This window comes from Macrotis lagotis, chromosome 4 (genome assembly GCF_037893015.1).
Source record: "Macrotis lagotis isolate mMagLag1 chromosome 4, bilby.v1.9.chrom.fasta, whole genome shotgun sequence".
NCBI lineage: Eukaryota > Metazoa > Chordata > Mammalia > Peramelemorphia > Peramelidae > Macrotis > Macrotis lagotis.
Window position 1 is genome coordinate 151,106,762 of NC_133661.1, and position 23,157 is coordinate 151,129,918.

The following is a 23,157-nucleotide window of genomic DNA, read 5'->3' on the forward strand; positions in this document are numbered from 1 at the left end:
AAACCATGGAGGAAAAATACACTTTTAAATTTAATCCTCAGCATTCACATTTCCTCCCTCATTTTCTTAAGTCTAGACAATTAATATAATAATAAACCAAGTTCAGATTTGTAGTATTTACCTTTTTTCCAAGAGAAAAGGTTCACATTAACAATTGAACAATGGGCTCTCATCAGTCAGTAAGAACTCTCACTATTCACATCCTTGACCTAGACTTAGGAAGAACCAGGTTCAAATTCAGCCTCATACGTTTGCTGCTGTGTGATTATTTTATATATATATATATATATATATATATATATATATATATATATGTATATATATATATATATATATATGTATATGCAAAATTTCTGTTGCACTCCCTGAAATGTGAATTGTTGGTGGGCTTTATACCTCAGAAAAGAGAATTCAAATAGATCCCATGAAGTAAAGGAATCTGAAATTCCCAGATCTAATTCCTATTTATTGACTTTACTTTCATCTAATCTAAAGTTAAGTCCTAGTAGTTCTCATGTAATTTTTTCAGACTTGAGGAATGTCATGTCCTCTTTAACATTAGCAAAGGAATATCAAACTAAGCATGGAAAGACCTTTGTTGTTTTCTAAGGTGGTTCACTGTATCCTGAGAGACCTCCACTAGAGGCCCAATAGTGATGAGAAACAAAGAGATTAGTACTCTGCTTAGATACCTATGGTCTAAAATAGATTGGTGGGAATTTTCTAGGAAAAAAAATGAAATCTGTCCGCCTTCATTCCAGATACCTCCTTTAGGATTAAGAAAAGAGTCAAAAAAACCTTTGGTCATTAGGAACAAAGTCAATCTGCTGAGATGTGTGAAAGCAAAAGTATATGATTGGCATAACTTGCTCTCTGCTTGCAGTACATATATTTCCATAAATTTAACCAAAACTCCATTAGAAATGAAAGGAAGCAAATAATAGAGAATTGAACATAGCAGTTAAGAGATTCAAACTCTGATGCTTTATTCATGCAAATGTCCTCAGGAGGCGACCTTTTGTTAAACTCAACCTTGCTTTATTGCTCCATTTGCTTTTTTCCCCCATAGAATGCTTCTGGGTGTGTGCCTGTGTGTCTCTGTGTGTGTGTGAGAGAGAGACAGCTGAATTCCTCCCCTGCATTTTAACAATATTCCCTCTTAAGTGTGAAACAGGAACATTAGCTCAGGAATCATACTTCCTAGGTTCTATTCCACCTAAAAAACTCATTCTCTATGTAGTTTTGGGCAACTACCTTTATCCCATAGGGCATCAGTTTCCTTCTCTATAAAATGAGGGAGGTTGAATTAAATGATCTGTGAAATTTCCTTTTTACTCTAGATCTAAATCTATGAACTTCTGACTCCTGAAGAAAGAAACTCATCATCCTATTTTCTGAGTTATTTATGGGCTTTTGAGACATTTGTGTAAAATAGCCAATGTTAGAGATCTTAGCATTTTTTTTTTTTTGTAAGGCAAACGGGGTTAAGTGGCTTGCCCAAGGCCACACTGCTAGGTAATTATTAAATGTCTGAGACCGGATTTGAACCTAGGTACTCCTGACTCCAGGGCTGGTGCTTTATCCACTACGCCACCTAGCCGCCCTTCTTAGCATTTTCAAAAGGTATCTTTGGCTAAAAGTTAAAATATGATGGGGGGTTATCAATATCATTGATCAATGTATTATCTGGGTTTTTTTTCCCCTAAGGGAGAAGAGGCATGGAAAAGAACAAGAAACTCAGCAGTTGAAAGCTGAATTGACCTGAAACAAGAAACAATTTATATTCAAGCTAATCACACGTGAATACTCAGCTCTTCCAGATTTTTATAAACGAGTGCCAGATTTTGCTACAGAGAACATTTTACATATTGTGTTTACTAAATCCTTACTAATCACTTGAAATAACTGGACATAAGTAATAGATATTATATGTTCTCTTTAAAATGATCTTTCCCTTAGCTTTTCCTCTGAAATGTGCATTGGGATTCAGTTTTTAGCTGCACTGGACTAGAAGTCAAATCTAGGTTCAGAAGTTCTAGCCTCTCCACTTCAGTCAAAACATTTTTTGATATTTTGTATCAAAACATTTATTTTAAATAGCATTTATTAAATACCTACTTGTGCACAGGTCACTGGCTGGCCTTAGGCTATGCTAGGCATTGAGGATACAAAGGCAAAACTGAAATGGGCCTGTATTCTTCTAGGGAGATATAACATAGCTACCAATAGTTCTCAAATTTTCTTTTGAACACAACACAGTATCAATTAATTAACATATATTTACTAAGCACCTACTATAAGCACAAATACAGTGTTAAGTAATGAGGGAACAAAATGAGACAAAAGTCAGTCCTTACCCTCAAGGAGCTTATAGTCTAATGAAGCAGACAACATACAAATAAACATAGACAAAACAAGGTATATAAGGGATAAATTGGAAATAACCAACAAAGGGAAGGGCATTAGAAATAAGAAACCAGGAAGATCTACAGGCAAAGTCCAGGAAGGAGAGCATTTTCAGGTATGGAAGAGAGAAGCCAGAGAGAATTGCCCAGATTGGAGAGTTGGCATGTCCAGCCCATGAAGGGCAAATGGGGGGAATCTTCCTATTTAATATGTTCAAGGATTATGCAATTCAAGGCCCATCTTGCTAGTTGGGGTATACTACCTTTACTGATATACACAGAGAAGTAAACACAAAACACTGAGGAAGGAAAGAACCCTGGCAACTGTAAACCTTGAGGGAAGGAGTGGGGGTTCTTAAGAGTAGAAGAATTTGTTTGAGACAACAGGGGAACAGTGGGCCTGGAGTCAAGAAGACCTGAGTTCAAATCCTGCCTCAAACACTTACCCTGGACACATCATTTAATCTCTGATTGCCTCAGTTTTCTCAAATATAAAATGAGGATGATAACAGCACCTATTCCCCAAGGTTGTTGTGAGGATCAAATGAGACAAAATCTTTAAAGTTCATCAGCACAGTATGTAGCACATTAGTAGGCATTATATAAATGTGATGATTACAATGAAAGAATATTGTTTCAGAAAGTTTTTTCATTTAGGATTACAATAATAGACGAGAATAGTTAAAAGATGGACCATGAAGGTGTCAACTGGTAATATCCGACTCCACCAGCTTCACCGAGACCCTCCTTCCTGCTTCTCACTTTCCCTGGCACCTTTCCTCTCACTCATATATTCTCCCAGGTCCAGATCAAACACTAACTCCATCCTGAAGCCTGCCTTGATTTTTTCCCTTCTCCAACCCTCATCAGATATGGAAATTTTTCCCTGTCTCATAGCATCCCAGAGCAGTTAGAGGCACAGAAGGAGGAGGTAACGGGTTTAGGATGAAAAGTAACCAGGGACAGACCTAATCCATTTAGAAAGACCATCTGAATTGAGAAGCAAACCCTGGAGAGACAGGGTATAGGAAACAACCACCCTTTATTTCATGTTATGTGTTCTGCCAAACCTGAAATTTATCTGAAGAAAAAAAATGTTTATTTCTCCAGATAACCACATCTTTCAGCTCTAGTCACATCCTGGGCACCCACCTATAGATCCCAGCTACATGGTACTCTTAATTATCCTTGTGAAAACATTCCTCAACATCCTGCAGGATGATATGCATTTAAAGAAAGGACACCTATCAAAATTTTCTGAAATGTTTTTGCATGGTGTTCATTTCTTTTGGTGAGCCTCAGTTTTATAGTCTATTTCCAGGTCTTTGCCCTTTGAGGCATTTAGGTTTATAAAATATCACATCTGTCTATTACCTCAAATTACATCTTTGGCCTAGGGCTTCCTGTACTGTCCCTAGCAGGTTTGGATCACTACCTGAACATTGCTCAGACATCAAAGATCACTTCTGTCAGAACGTCTTTTATTTCTTTTCAGTCATTTTTATTTGGATTGCTGCCCTTGTCTATGTTTTGAGAGGCCCCATTATCTATGTAAACCTGAATAAACATGGTTTTTCTTCCTGCCAGTACCCTTTCTACTTTAGCATGGCTGTCAGTTTTCATGGTGGGTGTTCTGGTAGTTTTGGGAACTTAATGGTCTGAATTCTTGATGCTGATTCAGTCCTTTCACATCACTTCCTTTGTGAAGGAGATCGCCCTGTATTTCCCCTTTACACCAGATTGGGAATCACACAGTCATCAGTAAAAAGTAACTCTTGACCAAGCTTTTGATCTGTTTTCTTGGAACTTGGCTCCCATTTTTTTCCTTTAGATAATTATTCTGTTTCTGTACATTCAGATTCCAGCCTATATGGAGATGAACATTCTCTAGTTGTATTTTGTTAACAGTTTTCTCATTACTGCAGTTTACTAGTTTAAGAGTCATGAGTTTAAGGCAAGAGATACAATTTTACACATGGAGCCATTTGTCAGCTGGAAATCCCTCTTTATTCCATTTATAATTCATCATATGAAGCAAAGAGGAAAAAACAACAGCAGAAATAGTCTGTTAAATTTTTGCTGTGTGGGGTAATTAAAACCTAAGAGCTCATCTCATCATGTGATCATCTTTGTAAATGGAGCAGACAAAGAAATGTGAGAATGGTCATTGAAGGATGCTATAGAAACCACTTGATGATACTGGTCACATTGATGTTTAGGACCACAAGCTGAAATGCACAAATAGGATTTGGATTGTGAAAGTGTAAAGAGATTCCCCCCCAAAATTCCAATAAATCATTGAACTTTTTAATTGCTAAACAAGAAACATTCTTTACACATTTTTTTTCAAAAGTTTACAACTATCTTAATTTTAATCCAGTAACTTTTGTACTTCAGGTGGAAATTTGTTCCAGAGCTCAAAATAAGAGGTAATGTTTGTGCTTCCCTAATGTAAATCAGAGACTTAGTGACAACTTTGCAGGTATATGGTCTTTATTAGCATTCTAAAAAGGGAAAAAAATGGGCTTCTAGTTATTGCCAAATGAGTGGTGTAGGAGTTATTAAGAATAATGGACTTGAAGGATATAAAACTTTGACTTTGGAAAGGTACTCTTGTATAGCAGGAATTGTACTTTATAGACCATACATAGGAATAGGTCAGGAGAAGACATCCTGTGAGGTGGGAACTATCCAGTCAACTTCTTCAGTATTTTTTGTATATCTTTCACCATGCTGTTGATTTGGTTTTCATGATTTTTCTGCATCGCTCTCATTTCACCTCCCAATTTTTCCTCCATCTCCCTTAATTGCTTTTCAAAATCTTTTTTGAGCTCATCCATAGTCTGAGCCCATTTTCTATTTCTCTTGGAGATTTTGGATATGGAAGCTTCAATTTTGTCATCATCTGAGTATGTATCTTGATCTTCCATTGGGACTAAAGTAATTCTCTATGGTCAGATTCTTCTTTTTCTGTAGTTTATTCATTTCCTGAGCTCAAGACAGCACCTCCAAGGCTTTGGGTTTTTTGGGGGGAGGGACACCCTACTGGGACCTTTATTTCTCCAAGGTCTTATGCTCTCTTGCCTGTGCTTTGATATGTAGATGGGCCCATACTTCCCTCTGCCCTGGAACTATAAGGAAGATCCTGATATCTTAGTATGAAAGCCCATACTGCAAACCTGGATCTGAGCATTGGCAAACAGCAGAGTCCTACCCAGAGGGAGAGCAGAGAAATCTCTGCAGTCTTCCCTGACCCCTTACCATCTCTGGGGGTACAGGCTAATTTCTCCAGATTCTTACAGCAGATTCTGCGGCCTGTGCTCCCTCACTCCACACTTATTCTGGCGTAGCAGAGTTCTCTCACTGCCCCTTCAAGCTGCTGCTGGTGATCTCTGGGTTGTGCTGTGCTGTGCTATGCAACAGCCCCATCTCCCCCCCGCCCAGGGAAACACATCTTTCCTGTGGAACTTCTAAGTTATCTTGGACTAGGAAAATGTATCACTCAGTCTTTCTGTAGGTTCTGCCTGCTAAATTTTGGCTAGAGTCATCATTTGTTGGTTTTTGGAGTTGGGGGGAGTTCCTTGGAAATGCTGCTGCCATCTTGGCTCTGCCCTCCCTACCCAGCCAACTTCTTTTTTTTTTTTTAGGATTTTGCCAGGCAAATGGGGTTAAGTGGCTTGCCCAAGGCCACACAGAGCTAGGTAATTATTAAGTGTCTGAGACCAGATTTGAACCCAGGTACTCCTGACTCCAGGGTCGGTGCTTTATCCACTATGCCACCTAGCCGCCCCCCACCCCAGCCAACTTCTAAGGACATATGTAGCTTACTTCTAAAAGGGTTTGGTGATTGTCAATAATAAAGCAATCTTTTTATTGGTCACTGAAAAGGAAAAGTAACTGATTTAAACTTTGAGAAGGCCTATTCTCTGCGCACCCTCTGTCCTCTCTCATCCTGTTGGTATGTCAGAACTCTTAAAAGGTTCTTCCTGGTAATAGAAATTCCAAACTGCAGAGATGAGGCTGAACTCCCCATGAGCTTGCTTATGGGCATTTAAGAATAGATTTCAGAGTCCTAGCAGCTTGCTTCTACTTTAAGTTTCTTTCCTTAGCATAGGTCTCAGACAGAAGAGCCTAAGATGGAGATTTTGGTCTTCTAGGAAACCTTAGAAGTTCAAGAGTTTGAAAGCTGTTAGTTCTTTAGTATGGCTACTGGACTTCAGGAAGGGTTCCTAACCACTATAGGAATGCTTCATGGAAAAGATCATGGAAAAAGATAACAACAATAATGTACCTGGTTATTTACCTGTTTTCTCCCCCATTATAATGTATGTTCCTTGATGGCAAGGATAGACTTTTGCCTTTCTTTGCATCCCAAGCTTTAGTATTAAGTGTTTAATAAATGTTTGATTGTCTCTTGGTATCTTTGTAATATGCAAGTACTGGTTGCATTCTCCCAGGGCCAGGCTGGCCCATCAGAATTCTGGAAAACTCAAGAGGGCTTGACATGTCTCTTTTCTAAAAAGTGGCTCAAATTCCCAGGTTCTTCTCTCCATTTTTTGTGATCACTAACTGGCATCCAGTTCCATTTCAGTATTTAACATGGATTGGCTTTTACAAAGTGACATTCATTTCAAAGATATAGCAAGAATAAATTATAAACATTTCCCCCAAAATTTGGGGGGCATAATTCTCCTTATAGAACCACAGTTTCTGAGTTTCTACATAGCATCAGCCTACTAAGTCCATGTGCAGATATGGTTGGCATGGCTACAAGATGAAGCTGCATTTCAGATACACAAAGCTTGAGTCTCAAAGGTTGCTCCTTGTTCCTGAGGGCAAATCTGAAATCTGGAAGGATGTGCTTACAGGATTGTGGACTCAACTCCTTTCATAGCTTGCCATGATCACTCAAGGGCACTAAGACAAAGATGCCATAGTTGGAACTAATAAAAGAGCCTCTTCTTCAATATATGGTTAGTCTTCTAGAAGCATTAGAAGATGCCTAAATATGTTCTAGTCTCTTTAATGACTTCTTTCATATGTCATTAAAATTCTCAAGGGCAATGAAGAGAAACATGGAACTTGTGGGTAGGGAGCAGCATATTACCTATGAGAATTTATGTATGATGTCATTAGAAAAAAGAGGTAAGACTAGAAAAGAAATTGCTATTATGATGACCAGCCTTGATTCTAGTGAGAGATGAAGAAATGCATCTCCCTCCTTTTGCTGAAGACATGGGAGTTTGGAATGTTTTATCTGCTCTTGGGTGTGATTAATATCTAGCTTGCTTTTATTTAATGCTTTTGCTTTTTTTAATGGAATATATAAATTTAAAAACCAGTATTTTCTTCTTTATTACTAGTGAAGAGTCATTGGGTATGAGAAGGAACATAATCTGGAGGTGGGGAGAACTATGATAAATAAATAAAAAAAAACAGTTAAACATTTTTTAAATTTAAGTATGGGAGGAGCAAGGATGAAAGTCAGTCCTGTAGAAAGAACAAGGGAAACTGTCAAACAGTTTATCTCCAACACTGTTATCTGTGGGAAGTTAAGGGTTTTAGAGGAAAATTCCCAGCATGTTGAGTGGTCCCTTCATAGAGGATTTATGGGACAACATGGATTAGTTGTACAGAAGGTATGAGAGGAAAAGGAAAATAAATTCTTTTAAATTAAAAAATAAAACAAAAAGGCACATATTGGTTATGACCTGCATCAAATTGGAAAGACTACCCACACTGAGATCACCAATCAAAATATTAAAGTGAAAATAAAAATTTTTTAGGTCCTGTAGGTGAAACCAAGGGGCATAAAATAGAGTCCTTGCCTTCATGAAACTTATAATTAAGTTTGTATCTTGATTGTTACCTCTTAATACAGTCTCTTGGGGTTAGTGGGGTTGGTGGAAGGGGGAAAGGTAGTGAATAGTCTCAAACTCTGAAGTCTGTTACTATAATTTTGAGGAAATGAGGTCAGAGCTGACTTTCCTAATCCTATCTCTGCTGTTAACAGTAATATGTTAAAATAAGAAGCACTGTTTGATATATGAAACATTATTATTGGCAATTATTATTATTATTAAGAGGAATAGTAGAGTCTCAGTTATCCATGGTAGTTGGCAATAGTTCATTTCCTCTGCTAAAAACTAGTTTTAGGAGCTAGTGAGGGAATGTAATATGGTTTTCAAAGAAAAGTACATGTCTACTTTCCTTTGAGAGGTGCTATAGATGTGATCGTGTACTCTGTCAGACAAAGGCACTATGTCAATTGGTTTTGCTTAAATGTTTTTACTTCTTTTTTATTTTAAGAAAAAGCTCATAGCATTGAAGAATCTGAAGACTAAATCTATATCTGGAAATGACTCATGTAAGAACAAAAGGCATCAATAAATTTTTTTCAAAAATTAATATAAAAAAATTGGACTTGGCTGTCCCTGTCCTCTCCTAGCACATCATACACCAGGCAAGAAAAAGGAGAGTGACCAGTCTGAAAATTCATTGGGATTAAGCAAATATTTCCACCAAATTGAGGTTACTTAATTCGTATGTGTGGTAAGTTCAAAATGTCATGCCACTAAATGAAATTAAATGAGAGGCTACATAGTTTTGTGAGAAGAACACAGGACTGGGTGGAGGTCTGAGATCTAAGGACTACTCTTTCACTAATTAGCTGCAGAAATTGGGCAAGTCAACCTCATAAACTAGGTTAAATCAGGGGTTCTTAACCTTTTTTTGTCTCATGAACCTCTGACGGTCTGTTGGCAATATCAGAAGAATAATTTTTAAACAATGAAAGGAAATGCTATATTTCTGTGAGGGGTTAGTGAAAATAAAAATGGAATTTTTTCCCATCCAAGTTCATGACCCTCTGAAATCTATCTATAGACCCTAAAAGTTAAGAACTTTTGTAAGTCTGAAGGCAGTTTAGCATTCTTCAAGTATGTCACTGGAATGAACATACACCCTCCCTAGGAGGCTATTTTGAAAAACAGCACAGGTTTAACAGGGTTGTATTGGTGCAGTGACTAAGAATTGGGGAGACCTGGCTTCAAATCCTTCCTGGAATACTTCCTAATATGTGACTGGGAAAATCCTTTAATTTCTTGGAATCCTAGTTGCCTCATCTTTAAAAATATGAATACTACTATCTTTAAGTACTTATCCAAACACAGAGAAGTTTTGAAACTTCCATGAGACAATATATGTAAAGCTGTGATCCTTAAAATGCTATATAACTGTCAGTTTTCATTATTATTACTTTTGGTGTTTATTCTAAAAATTGCCTTTTTTTTTTACTTTTACAATAACATCCTGGTAGCTAATTCTGAAAATTAGTATCAGTTCATAGACTTGTTACTAGATTAGAGTAGTTAAATTTGGGGGGGGGGGGAGGAAGTAAATTAATCCGATATGTATCAAGGCATATAAAACCTGTCCTTCATCTGGTGCCAATTCTCTCTGGGCTCAGATGATCCATCCCTCTTGAGAGGGATGGAAAAATAAGTCTTATGGACTGGTCAAAACAGAAGAAAAACTAAAAAAAAAAAAGATGACTATCATTGAAGGTGATTAAAATGTGAACAGTATGGTATGATAATTCCCTTTCTCCTAAAGTCATTTAGAATGTGGAAAACAGATCAGTCTTTGTTTCCATTTCCTCTCATGGAAAGACTAAGGGAGGACTTTGTATTCCTAGGGGTTCTCAGTGAGTTGTGGATAGGAATTGAAAATTTGTCCAACAAAGTTTTAAGAATCTCTGCAGGGGGCAGTTAGGTGACATAGTGGTTAGAGCAATGGCCCTGGAGTCAGGAGGACCTGAGTTCAAATGTGACCTCAGAAACATAATGATTGCCTATCTGTGTGACCTTGGGCAAGTCACTTAACCCCACAGCCTTAAATAAATAAATTTTTTTTCAAATCTCTGCAGAAATAGTGATGGGGGGGGGGCCAATAAAGCACCGGCCCTGGAGTCAGGAGTACCTGGGTTCAAATCTGGTCTCAGACACTTAATAATTACCTAGCTGTGTGGCCTTGGGCAAGCCACTTAACCCCGTTTGCCTTGCAAAAACCTAAAATAATGATAGGAAAGAAAACACTAGGCTACAAAATCATGAAATCAGAGTCAGAGAGACACTTTGGAGATCATCTAAACTTTTTTGTGTTCTAGATTCTTTTAGCATCAGGTGAAGTCTATAGACTCCTTAAATAATATGTTTAAGTAACTAAAGGAAATATCAAATTTCAATTATAAATTAGTGGAATATAAATATGAAATTATATTCCCATCCTTGTTCATGGATCCCCTGAAATCTATTCATGAATATCTTTGTGGCCTGTGAACCTCAGGTTAAGAATCTTCCATCTCAAAGAAACCTCCTCATTTTTACATATCAGAAAACTGAGATCTGGAGGAAAGTGTCTTGAATGTTCAATAAATAATTGCTGAATGGATGGATGGATAGATAGATGAATTGATGGAAAAATGAATATCAATTCTGAGGTCACACATAGATACTGTAGCAGCGCCCTTGCCTTTACAGGCCCACTCTCTATCTGACACAACAGGTTATCTTTCCTGAATTATTTGTATACAGTTCAGCTTTGGCCTTCATTTGTTTCTCCATTTTGATAATCTGTCATTCGCTAATCTATCATTTCCCAGTGCTTCATCCTCCTTTGCTCTGTAGTGAAGAGCTTTCTTTCTCTGATCCATTCTAATTTTTGTCATTGGTCCTGCCTCTCAATTCCTGAGTCATGCAAATTTTTCCTAAAAAATTCCTCTTAGGAGATCTAGCTCTGGTTATATACTGGAATGCATTATCATCTGACATGAGAACCAGCATGTTATAGAAATGAGTGTATTTGGAGTCTTAGGATCCAGGTTCAAATCCAAGCTCTGCTAATTATATATGTGTGTGACCTTGAACAAGCCACCTTTCCTCTCTGGTCTCACTTTCCTCATCTGTAAATTGAACTACATGATATTAAGGTACCATCTAGTCATAACTCTATTAAAGACCCTACACCATTCTACCTAACAAAGAGATTGATAGTACTTCTTCCTTTTAGATCTGGTCTTGCATGGTTTCTCATTTCATCCCATCCTGCATTTCAAGAGGTACTGTTTCTTTCAAGGAGAGGGCAAGATAATAATGGTGGAGAGTTAGGGAAATGCCTATTTTACTTAAATAAAGCATATTGATTAAGTCCAATTTCTAGTATCCCAGAGTATAAAATTCTAGATATACTTTTTCTAAAGATGCATACAAGAAATGAGAAACTATATTCTAAGAGTCAGGAAGGCAGTCCCATGAATTGCCTTGTCTAGATAGAATTTATGGTGCAGTTAGATGGCACAATGGATAGAATTCCAGGGCTAGAATCAGGAAAACTCAACTTCCTTAGTTCAAATCTGACATCTGGGCAAATCACTTAATCCTGTTTACCTTAGGTTTCTCATCTGAAAAATGAACTGAAGAAGGGAACAGCAAAGTACTCCAGTATCTTTGCAAGAAAACCCCAAATGGCTTCACACACAGACATGACTGAAACTATTGAATGACAACAAAGCTAGAATTTATAGATTCAGGATTAGATTTGTTTTTTTTAATTCAACCAAATTTTAACTCTTGCACCAAATTTTCTATGGGACAAAAGGGAGGCAGTGTGGTGTTGTGGAAAGAATATGGGCCTGTATCGCTTCTCAGTCTTTTGGCTAAGATCAAGTGTAGTATAAGAATATGGGCCTGTGAGTAAGGAGGCGTGGGTTCTAGTCTTGGGCTTGCTATTGGTTAACTTTATGACTCTAGGCAGATCAATTCAATTCTTTGGGAATATTAGAATAGTTATCAGAAGTTTTTCCTTCTAATTCAATCAACAAGCATCTATTTAGCACTTACTATGAGAGAAGTCTGTGCTACCCTCTCTTTTGCCCAGTCCTTCCTACCTACTTGTTGACCTACTTGAATCACTATTTATTTACAGCTAAGTACCTTTGGGGAGGTTTGGAAAGTTTATAGCCTGTCTTTCTTTAACTGAATCCTACATGTTAGGAAAGACAGACTTATAGACAAAACTGATCTAGATCATAAGCTCAATTTTATACCCTACAACAAAAACAATTGTTGTCAAAGCAAACTAAATTTGTGTGTGTCTTCTCTTTCTAATAAGAAGCCAAATTATGTTGGGACTACTCCTCAGACTTCACAAAGCATTTTGTATTTATAACTCTGTAATACACTCATAATTTATTAATTTATTCAAAAACATTCAGAAAGATAATTCTGGCAGTGGTGTGAGCATGTCTTTCCTCTGAGAGGAATGTTTACATTTTGTATATATATCATATGTACATAGTTTATTTGCATGCTGCCTCCCCATGAGATTGTCAGCTCCTTAAGGGTAGGGACCATGTTTTTTACTTTCTTTCAATCTCCAGAGCTTAGCATAGTGCACAGTAAATGCTTAACAAATACTCTTACTAATTGACAGTAAAATGAAGACTGTATTAGGAGAATAGAGGAAGATTTTCATGTAATATACCATATAACAAAATTGGTATTGTATCTCTTAATAATACTCTAAATCCATCAAGGACAGAGACTTACCTCACTTTGTATTACTCCAAACTCATTACACCTAATAAATTTTCCTTACATTGAAGTGAATATATAGAATTAGGACCAAGGGGGTTGCTGGAAGGGAAAGGTCTACCTAAACCAATATCTTCCTTATGCTCTAATAGAAACTCATTGTTTCCATTTCATTTCAAAATTCCATAGGGCAGACAAATTTGGAAATCAAAGGACCTGTGTTCAAATTCTGGCACTGGCGTTATCTATATGATCTTGGGTAAGTTATTTAACTTTTGTGCATCTGTATCCTCATCTGTAATACCAAAGGATTGTACTAGGTGGCCTCTAAGCACAATTCCAGTTCACTTGACCCTTTGACGTAGGGTTGGCACTGGAATCAGTATCCAATGAACCCAACTTCCACTGTCTGTTCATAAATGATATTGGACCATGATATTGAAGCACTAAATGAACTTCAATCATCAAATAAAGATTCATAAAGTCAAGATCTCATTGAATGTTAGACCTGGATCTTTGAGATCAAACAGTTCAATGCTTATTTTACAAAAATGGTAATTGAGGTCCAGAAAGGATGACTTGCCTATGGTCACATAATTCATTGAATTCCAGGATTAAAACATCTACATTTCCTGGAAGGAAGGTAGACTCATATTTTAGAAATATTAAAAAAAGACAAAAGTCAAAGCAAAATGATTTGTTAGCTAAAACTTTGAACTCCCTTTCCAATCAATTTTTCCACAATATCACAATTAAAGCTCTTTATAAATATGAGCTACTATGATGATGATTACAAACCCAGTTAATATACTTTTTTGTTGTACATAGAATAATGTGAGCTAACAGTCAATAAACTGCTTGCCTAAATAAAGAAGACTCATTCATAATTAATATATTTCTTGCTAATATAGGAACAGATGTTGCCATGGTCCTAGAAAAGAAATTCTCTTAAATTGGCTAAATACTCCTTCTGCAATTTTGTTTACATTATCAGTTTCCTTACCACATTCTTTTTTCGGAGTTGGTGCAAAAGTAAACTTTAGTCTAGCCCTTATCCAAATTCTATAGAATTTTGAATTTGTAGGATACAAATCATTGAATCTTCACCATTGAATCAATCAGACAGCAAGTTCTGCCCTCTAATGGTCAGCATCAGTAACCACTAGTTAATTGGAAAATAGTAAACAAGACCAGAAAGGCAATGTTTAAGCTGGGAAAGACCTTCAAAGCAATCTGGCCCATGGTCTCATTTTACGTGCTTGTTGTAAGAGAACAGGATAAGGACTAGAACCCAGGCTTCCTGCCTGCAAGTGTAGTGCTCATTCCTCTGAATCCCCAACACTAAATTCTATAGAAAAGATCAGGTTGAGCAGATTGGGAAACAATCTAACAGAGATCAACATAGAAGTGGGTAAATGCTTCTACAAAATGTAAATTTCCTTTGTAGAGGTTTTATTATAAGCAAATTGTAAAACATTCTCCATTTTAAACTTTAAAGTCTCAGTAGTTTGACTCTAAAGGCAGATGGATCTTTTGAAGTTGTGTTTTATGCCTTTTCCTGCTATTGTTCTTTAGGAGACAATGTCATTACAGTTTGCATTTTTCTGCTACTTACAGTTTCCACTAGCCTCATTAGAATTTTCTTGATGATTTAATTGCAGCACATGTTTGCAATTATCCCTCTGATTCCATAAATACATTGATTATTAGTGCTGATGGCTTTAAAAATTATAATCACAACATGCTAATTTCTCTTCTCTTTTTCCCTTAAAAGGTGTAGTGGGCTGAACCAGATGAATGCAGGTGCCTTGATAATTTAGGTTCTTTACTGGAGAAACAAGATACTAATACAGAGGTTCTTAACCATTTTGGTAACAGGGACTCCTTTGGCAATCTAATGAAGTCTGTGTATTTCTTCTCAGAATAATATTTTTAAATACTTAAAAAATAAAATAGATAAGAAAATAAAGTCAATTATATTAAAATATAGTCATCAAAGTATCTTAAAAAAATCCATGGACTCCACGTCCATTAGTGGCTTATTTAACACTGAACAAAGAAGAGGTTTACTTAGCTATATCACAGAAAGTATATTCAACAAAGACATAGCACTCAGCCCAAGTAGATGCCTCTCCCTAGTCTCCACATGGAAATGTATATGGTCAGCAGGGCAGGGTGTGGTGATTCCTGAGTCCTTGGGACATCCGCCAAGTCAGAAGGGCTCCAACTCCATGTGGGCCGGCCCTTTTAATGCCTTGGGTGAACAGGAAGTCACATCTCTACTGTGTGAGGACGCCCGGGAAGCTAAGTCAATAGCCAGGCAGGTGGCTTGAGACTTAGCCTCTTGGTTCAATCAAGTCCTGGGGAGACAGCTTCCTTCAGTTACAGGAAAAGACCCAGCCTAAGTTTGTGGGGGGTGAGTTTACCTATTACATAGAGTAAACCTCTGCATCTAAAAAGATTTGCACATTCATAGGATTTAAATGAAAATCCTTAGAGATCTTTTGCTCCAACTTTTAAATTTTATAGATGAAGAAAAAAGACCCAGGTAAGTAAGTCAATTCACTTGCTCCATATCATATTTTTAATAGCAGATTCAGTTCTAGCTTCTCTGAAACCCAAAGACAAGCTCATTCAATTAAACCATGCTGTCTTGAAAAGTTTTACCTCAATTTATGAAACCCCGTGCTTTCCTTTGACACAGGCAGGTGCCTCTTCTGGGGTAGGGCTCGATAATTTCCTTAGGGTGCATTATCAGTTAAAATCACCAGGTGGCCTTCCAAGTTTGAGCTATTCTGAACAGTTTACTTCCACTATGTATGCACAGTTGGCTCCAAGGTCTGACAGTCTTGGGCAATTTGCTCACAATCATCCAAACATTCTTAGAAAACAATCCTGTAGTCGCTTTCTTGGGTTTCTGCCTAGAATTTTTATCTAAGGGTGTGATTTAATACTGTTATGATTCTAAACTACTCAGACCCAAGTCCCCAATTATGCATGTTTTTAATCACTTTCACAAACTTGCAAAGGGCCATTTATTTATATGGCTTAAGTGACCTTTTTACTACAGGAAAAAGGAAATTAACAGTATCAGTTTTAAAACCCTAGAGAGGCAAGTTGATCTGAAATCTCAACTTCATCCACCCAGTCTTCTGAGGTTTTCCCAGGCATGCCCAAAACCTGTATTAGAAGGGGATTTTTACTCCTACTTCTAACCATGTGGATTCTGTTTTCTTTGCTTACCACATTAATCTCCCACCATGTGAAAAGATTATAACAACTATCACTTGCTACATTTATAGGCTCTTTGGTGACTTTAGTTGGCAGTTAGGTGAATCTCTACTAGATACCTCACAGGCTGGTCATTGTAAGACCAGAGTCTTTTTCAGGCCACCTTTGGCATATTCTGGTAGCTTCTTCAAAAAGTATAATGGTTCACTTTGCAAATGTGCTCCTCATCCAAAGGAAGAGTGCAACTCTAAACAGAGACTGCTGAATATTCAGTATGGGCATTTAAATTAAGGCTTGATTTTTTTTGTTTCATATCTATTTCTTTTCTGGACAGGCCAGTTAAACATTTCCTAGCACACCCTTGCATTGTTCTATAAACTTTATTTGAGCTCAGCAGGGGTGTAGTGAGAGGCTGGGAGAATGAAGTCATCACCAGACAGAAGGCCTGGTGACTGGAGGCTAACACCAACAACAATAACTGACATTTATATAGTGATTTAAGGTTTTTGCAGTGCTTTACATCCTTCATCTCATTTGGGTCTTACAACACTCCTGGACCTAGGGCAAAATGCTTTCATGTTAACCACCCCAGGCAAGTCACCTTACACATTCCCAGTTTTCTCTGGTTACTAATGATGGCAGGAAATGCTGAAAGAGAATTTCCCTCCCCCAAAACAGAGACTACATTTGAAATATGGTTGAATCTGGGAAGTTCTGGAAATCCTTCTCAGTTTGATATATTTGGGAAATGGAGTTTGCTGGCTAATCTGAATGTCACTATATGTGGATATGTGGATTATTGATTTTCTCAGCATTAGAATACAACGTAATATCTTTTTATGAAGTTGGTGTTAAGAAACATAAAATAAGAATCTGAGAGTCTTGAGAAAGTAAGAAAAAAAAGAGAAAAGGAGTTGAGTTAGACTGATGAGGTTGAAGTGGAAAAGGGTCCAGACTGGGTCTTCTCAGGGAAAAAAATTTAGTCAGTCCTTTCTACCTCCTTCCCTCATCCCCCAACCTAATGAAATCCAATTAATTTTACCCATAAACACATCTGATGCTATTTCAGAAGCCCTTTTGGCCTAACCATTCTTCCTTAATGGTGTCTCAAATTTCAAAATTAGAATTAAAGGGAAATTCAAGATGGAAGCAACACCTCCATACTAAAAGTGTGTTTTATCAAGGAATGTTAACATCAGCCCCTCAATCAACAAGCATGAAGGACTGCTATCAGGGTCTTTTTTGTTTTGATAGGGCAGGATCAGATTTGGGGAAAGGGCAACAACCTGAAAGGAGAAAAGGTTACCGAATAGGGAAACTGGGAAGAGTTGGAGAGAAATGTTCCGAATTGCACAATCTTGCCAGGGGCTGGCCCTGTTTGCTAAAGTCCTGTCCCAACAAAGACCAGCTGTGCACAGAGGTATTTTTGTCATGTATGGCCTTGTACAGCTGCTGGTCCATTAGTATGTCTAGTGGGAACCCTGCCACTGAAACTTGACTCAGGAGGCCCATTTCCTTGTAAAGGAGGTTTGTTCCCAGAGGATTTATTAATGGAGGAACCTAGGTACCAGAAAGAGTGACTGTAATGGAAAGGGAGGCTCTTTGTATAGTTTGGAAGAGTCATTGTATTGGGGTTACAGGTGTTAGGATAATAAAATTTAATGGGGGGAAGAGAAGGTCAGAAAGGTCCAGATCTGGGATTTCTTTAATATAGGAAGCTCTCTTCACATATTCTGATAGATCAACAACTCACCAAAAAGTTAGAGATCATTCAGTCTAATCATTAAAAAATCTCTTTTATGTTTTATTTTTTCCCAATTACATGCAAAAACAATTTTTAGCATTCATTTTTTAAAATTTTGAGTTCCTGAAATAGTAAGCAATTTGATATGTTATGCAAAGGCAGTCACACACAATATATTGTTTTTTAGGGGTTTTTTTGCAAGGCAATGGGGTTAAGTGGCTTGCCCAAGGCCACACAGCTAGGTAATTATTAAGTGTCTGAGACCAGATTTGAACCCAGGTATTCCTGACTCCAAGGCTGGTGCTTTATCCACTGCACCACCTAGCCACCCCACACACAATATATTTCTACATTAGTTATGTTACAAAAGAAAAAAACATACAAAAAAATCCAAGAAAAATGAAGACAGTTTAAAAAAGAATACTTCAATCTGCATTTAGACTCTTATCAGTACTTTTCTTTTTTTTAGATTTTTCAAGGCAATGAGGTTAAGTGGCTTGCCCAAGGCCACACGGCTAGGTAATTATTAAGTGTCTGAGGCTAGATTTGAACTCAGGTACTCCTGACTCCAAGGCCAGTGCTCTATCCACTGCACCACCTAGCCACCCCCTTATCAGTACTTTCTCTGGAGGTGGATAGCATAGATGAAAATATCTTTTCATCATAGGTCTTTCAAAACTATCTTGGATCATTGTATTGTAGAGAATAACTAAATTGATCATTGTTGATCACTGATCATAGATGATCACTGCACAATATTGCTGTTACTGTGTACAATGTTCTCCTGGTTCTGTTCACATAAGGTCTCAGTTCACATAAGTTTTCCTAGGATTTTTCTGAAATCATCCTGTTCATCATTTCTTATAGCACAATAGTATTCAATCACAATCATATACCAAAATTTGTTCAGTCATTCCCCAATTTTAAGGCATCCCCTCAATCTCCAATTTTTCGCTACCACAAAAAGAGCTGCTATAAATATTTTTGTACATATAGGTCAGTCTTCCTTTTTTTAAGTCTCTTTGAGATACAGACTTAGCAGTGGTATTGCTGGGTGATAAGGAATGTACAATTTTATAACCTTTTGGGCATAGTTCCAAATTGCTCTCCAGAATGACTGAATCAGTTCACAAGTCCACCAATGGTACATTAGTGTCCTAATTTTCCCACATTCCCTTCAACATCTGTCATTTTCCTTTTCTCTCATATTAGCCAATCTGATAGATGTGTGGGTCATTTTAATTTGCATTTCTGGTGATTTAGAACATTTGTCAAATGACTATAGATAGTTTTGATTTCTTCTTCTGAAAACTGCCTGTTTATATCCCTTGACCATTTATCAATTGGGGAATGATTTGTATTCTTCTAAATTCAACTCAGTTCTCTTTGTCTAGCCAATTTACATATGAGGAAATCAAGGCTCAGGGTGGTTAAGTGTTTTGAAGTAAAAATAAGAATGTCTTTCTTCCTCCAAGTTGGGTTCTCCATCCTGCTATGGTTTAGAGTCTAAAGTTTAGACTTTAATTACAAGTTAAATTTCTTTTTATCTCCTCCCCCACTTTGGGGAGAGTGAAGGAAGCCTCTAGATAGTTTATCTGATGATGCAGATAGCACAAAACTGCCAAACACTCCTTGTGCTAAAGGCTTTTATATAATATGAAGGGCCCCAGGCCACTGTAAGAGATTTCTCACCTTCTTATCCCTATCCAGAAAATCTGAGAACTTCAGTATATGATATTAATCAGTATGTTGTCACCAGTTCCACTTGAAAGCCTAAAATACAAAAATTCAAGGAGGAAAATGATTTTATAGGTCAAAGAAAGTAATAAAAGTCCTAATAGAGATCATAGAAAATATAGTTATCTACCCAAGAGCAACTCTTCCTCAGAGATATGCATAATCTGACTCATTTACAATCCTGCATTAAACAGGGTAATTGGTGCCTTTTTTGAAGTTTTCCCTTTGCAATACAGTTCTCATGAACTTCTGGCCTCACATAAAAGTTTGCCTAATATACAGGGATAAAAATCTATTCCTCTTATCTTCAGGATGATCTTTGTTAAAGACACCAAATAAGGTGAGGGTAAATCCACAGTCTGGTTGTTCTTTGTTCTACAACATCCAGGTGGTATTTTTCTTACCTGTTGGCACTTCCTATTGGCCTTTTAAAAGCTTGGCAAAACAACCCATTATTTTACAAAAATTCCCCTAGACCTCACAAGTCCCTCTGGGACAGAGTTTCTTAGCATGTGGTCCATAGATCTCCAAGGGTCTAGAATGGGAAAAAATTATACCTGCATTTATATTCACTACTCTCTAACTGAAGTTCAATATTTACTTTAATTTATGATGGCTTATTTTTTTTTTAAAAAGCAACATTACTCTAAGAAAGGATCCAAGGACTTTATTAAACTCCAAAGGAATCCATGACATAAAAAATGAAAAGTCCCTATCCTAGGGGGCAGCTAGGTGGTGCAGGGAATGGAGCACTACCCTAGAGTCGGGAGGAACTGAGTTCAAATCTAACCTCAGACACTTAATAATTGCCTAGCTGTATGACCTTGGGCAAGTCACTTAACCTTATTGCCTTAAATAAAAAATAAAATACTAAAAAACTAAAAAAAAAAAAAGAGTCCTTACCCATATCGCAGTCAGGCTTCTTAAAGTCTAAGTCTAAACCTGGGTAAATGAAATGAGCCAATGAGCTATAATTTGGTTGAGTTCAATTAGGTTCCAAGATTAAAATTATGATAGACCAAACTAAGTCTGGGGAGCTATAGTTTAAAAGAATGGTTTAGAAGTTGATGCAATATTCAATCTAAATAAAAATTATTAAGTGCCCAATATGTACCAGGAACCATGTTAAGGAGAGGGTAGGGTACAAAAAGAGGCAAAAGATAGTCCTGCCCTCAAGGGAGCTTGCAGTCTAATGGGGGAGACAAAATGCAAACAAATATATACAAAGCAAGCAGGATAAATAAGAAATCATTAACGGAGGTAAGGTACATGAAGAGAAATTGGGTAAGGTTTCCTCTCAGGTAATTGAGACATAAAGGAAGCTAATGAAGTCTGTAGTCAGAGCTGATAGATACAGTTTGGCGAATGAGTAGTTTCTTGTCACTTTAATTTTGATTTAATATAGAGATAAGGATAGAACAGGGTCCTATGAAAGCACTGGTATAGAAATCTCTCAGGTAAGAAAATTCTCTCTAGCAACATAGGTTAGCTCCTTCTCTGCAAAGCATTAGAGAGTCACCAAGAGCACTAAAGAATTAAGGGACATGCCCAGGGTCATATAGTTCATTTATGCCAGAAGGAGGATAGGCCCAGTATATAGGCCCTAAATTGTGGAGAGGGTGCCAGCCTGCACTGGTGAAGGGAGCTTCTTCATTCAGGGATTTTCCTATACCAATGAAATAACAAGTCCAATCCCTATCCCTAAATAAAAGCTAGAAAATGTACTTTTTAGAGGTCTAAGGTATGTAGAGACTGGAATGAAGAGGAAGTAAGAATTTGTTTATTTGGTAAAGGTTGCTACTGTGGTAGAAAGGAAGAAGGATGTTCTGGGGTTGAATGCTACACTTCTGGGCTAGGGAATCATATTGACTCAGGGACTAAGATGGTTCATGAAACTTCCCAAGTACCAAGTTCTGAAGCACTTACTTCCTTTCTTCTCTTTTGTTGCTGCTATTGACATAGCTTCTTTTAAATAGTATTTTATTTTTTCCAATTACATGTAAAAACAATTTTTAACATGCATTTTCATATAAAATTTTGAGTTCCAAATTTTCTCCCTCCTTTCTCCTTTTCTTCCTTCTTTTCCCCCCATCCCTAAGATAATAAGCAATTTGATATAGTTTATATGAGTGCAATCATGTAAAACTTAGTTCCAGGTGAGACATGTTGTCATAACTTCTTACTCAACTTATATAACTACTTACTAGTGCCTGCTTCTTTAACATACTCTGAACTCCATGGAGTTGAGTCATGAGGGAAACTTAGAAAACAGGTAAAAGTCTTGGGAATAAACATAACAGTTCCCTGGTGTAGTTCCAATTAGAGGAGCCCATAGTCAGATCCTTCCCAAAACAGCATATTCATACAACAAAGTGCTTTGCATAAACAGAAATGGGACTTGAAGGCAACTCTTTTGACTAATCAGTGTGGCTTCTCATAGATGAGACTGATGGTCTAAAGCATATCTGGGAACTCAGGAGACCTAGGTTTCAGTTTTAACTATCCCACAACTTATTCATTTAGTAAACTTAGAGCTGTCAGAGACTCAAAGAATAGTAAGTTCTTGGGGCTGGAAGAGAGCTAGAAGTTATCTTATTCAAACTCCTCCTATTAGATATGAATCAGAGGACCTGGGTTTGAATCCTAATTAGGTTATTTAGTAATTGCATGATTTGGACAATTTACTTAATCTCTGGGCCTCAGTTTCTTTATATGTAAAATGAGATGTTTGGAGTTAGAGAAGCTCAGTTCAAGTTCTGGCCAAGTCACTTAACCTTTTTTGGAAGTCAGTTTCCTCATCCGTAGAATGAGAGTCTAGATGACCTCTACCATTCCTCCCAACTCTAATCTATAATGAATAGATGAACAAAATAAATCATTTATAGGGGCTGCTAGGTAGTGCAGTAGATAGAGCACCAGCCCTGGAGACAGGAGGGCCCTGGTTCAATCCAGCCTCTTTTCCCTGGCATAGAAAGCCAAAAACCAAAAACCCTAAAAAAAAAAATCATTTATTGTCTTACTATGTGGTAAGCAAAATACTATGATCTGAGGATAAAATTCAAAAGCAAGGACAGTTCCTGCCCTCAAGGAGCTTACATCTTAACACATGGAGACAAGCTCTAGAAGAGAGTGGTGGCCAGGTACTTTGATTTGGGAAGTTACAGGGATGTTGTGTGGAGTTAGAAGTGATTAGAATGACATCCTTTCAAGGAGTAAAGGTAGAATGAATTTGACTATAGTTCCAGAATCTGAAGTGGGGTAAGGATATTGCTCTAGAAAGTCCCAACAAGGTAGTTAGTGAGATGATGACCAGGGAGTAGGAAGTAACACCAAGTATGCCTTTTCATTGTTCAGCTGTTTTCAGTTGTGTCTGACCCCCTATCTGGGGTTTTCTTGGCAAAGATACTGGAAAGGGTTGTCATTTCCTTCTCCAGTTCATTTGATAGAT

At 37.3% G+C, this 23,157-nt stretch overlaps 1 protein-coding gene and 1 pseudogene across 2 annotated transcripts in view; both read left to right on the forward strand.

Annotated features, from left to right (window-relative positions):
• The window catches only part of LOC141521612 (inter-alpha-trypsin inhibitor-like), a 96,273-nt gene extending 81,308 nt beyond the window's left edge, over positions 1–14,965 (forward strand). Inside the window, exons 6-7 of one of the 2 annotated variants that reach the window (XM_074234362.1) lie at positions 13,187–13,256; positions 14,772–14,965. In XM_074234362.1, coding sequence (XP_074090463.1) covers positions 13,187–13,250 — 64 coding nt within the window. In that variant the 3' untranslated portion in view covers positions 13,251–13,256; positions 14,772–14,965. Of the gene's footprint in view, positions 1–1,707; positions 4,480–13,186; positions 13,257–14,771 lie in introns of those variants that run through there. The other variant, XM_074234363.1, reaches the window with a different exon arrangement.
• On the forward strand, positions 3,500–4,477 carry LOC141521609 (putative G-protein coupled receptor 160; annotated as a pseudogene).
• Positions 14,966–23,157: the final 8,192 nt, after the last annotated feature.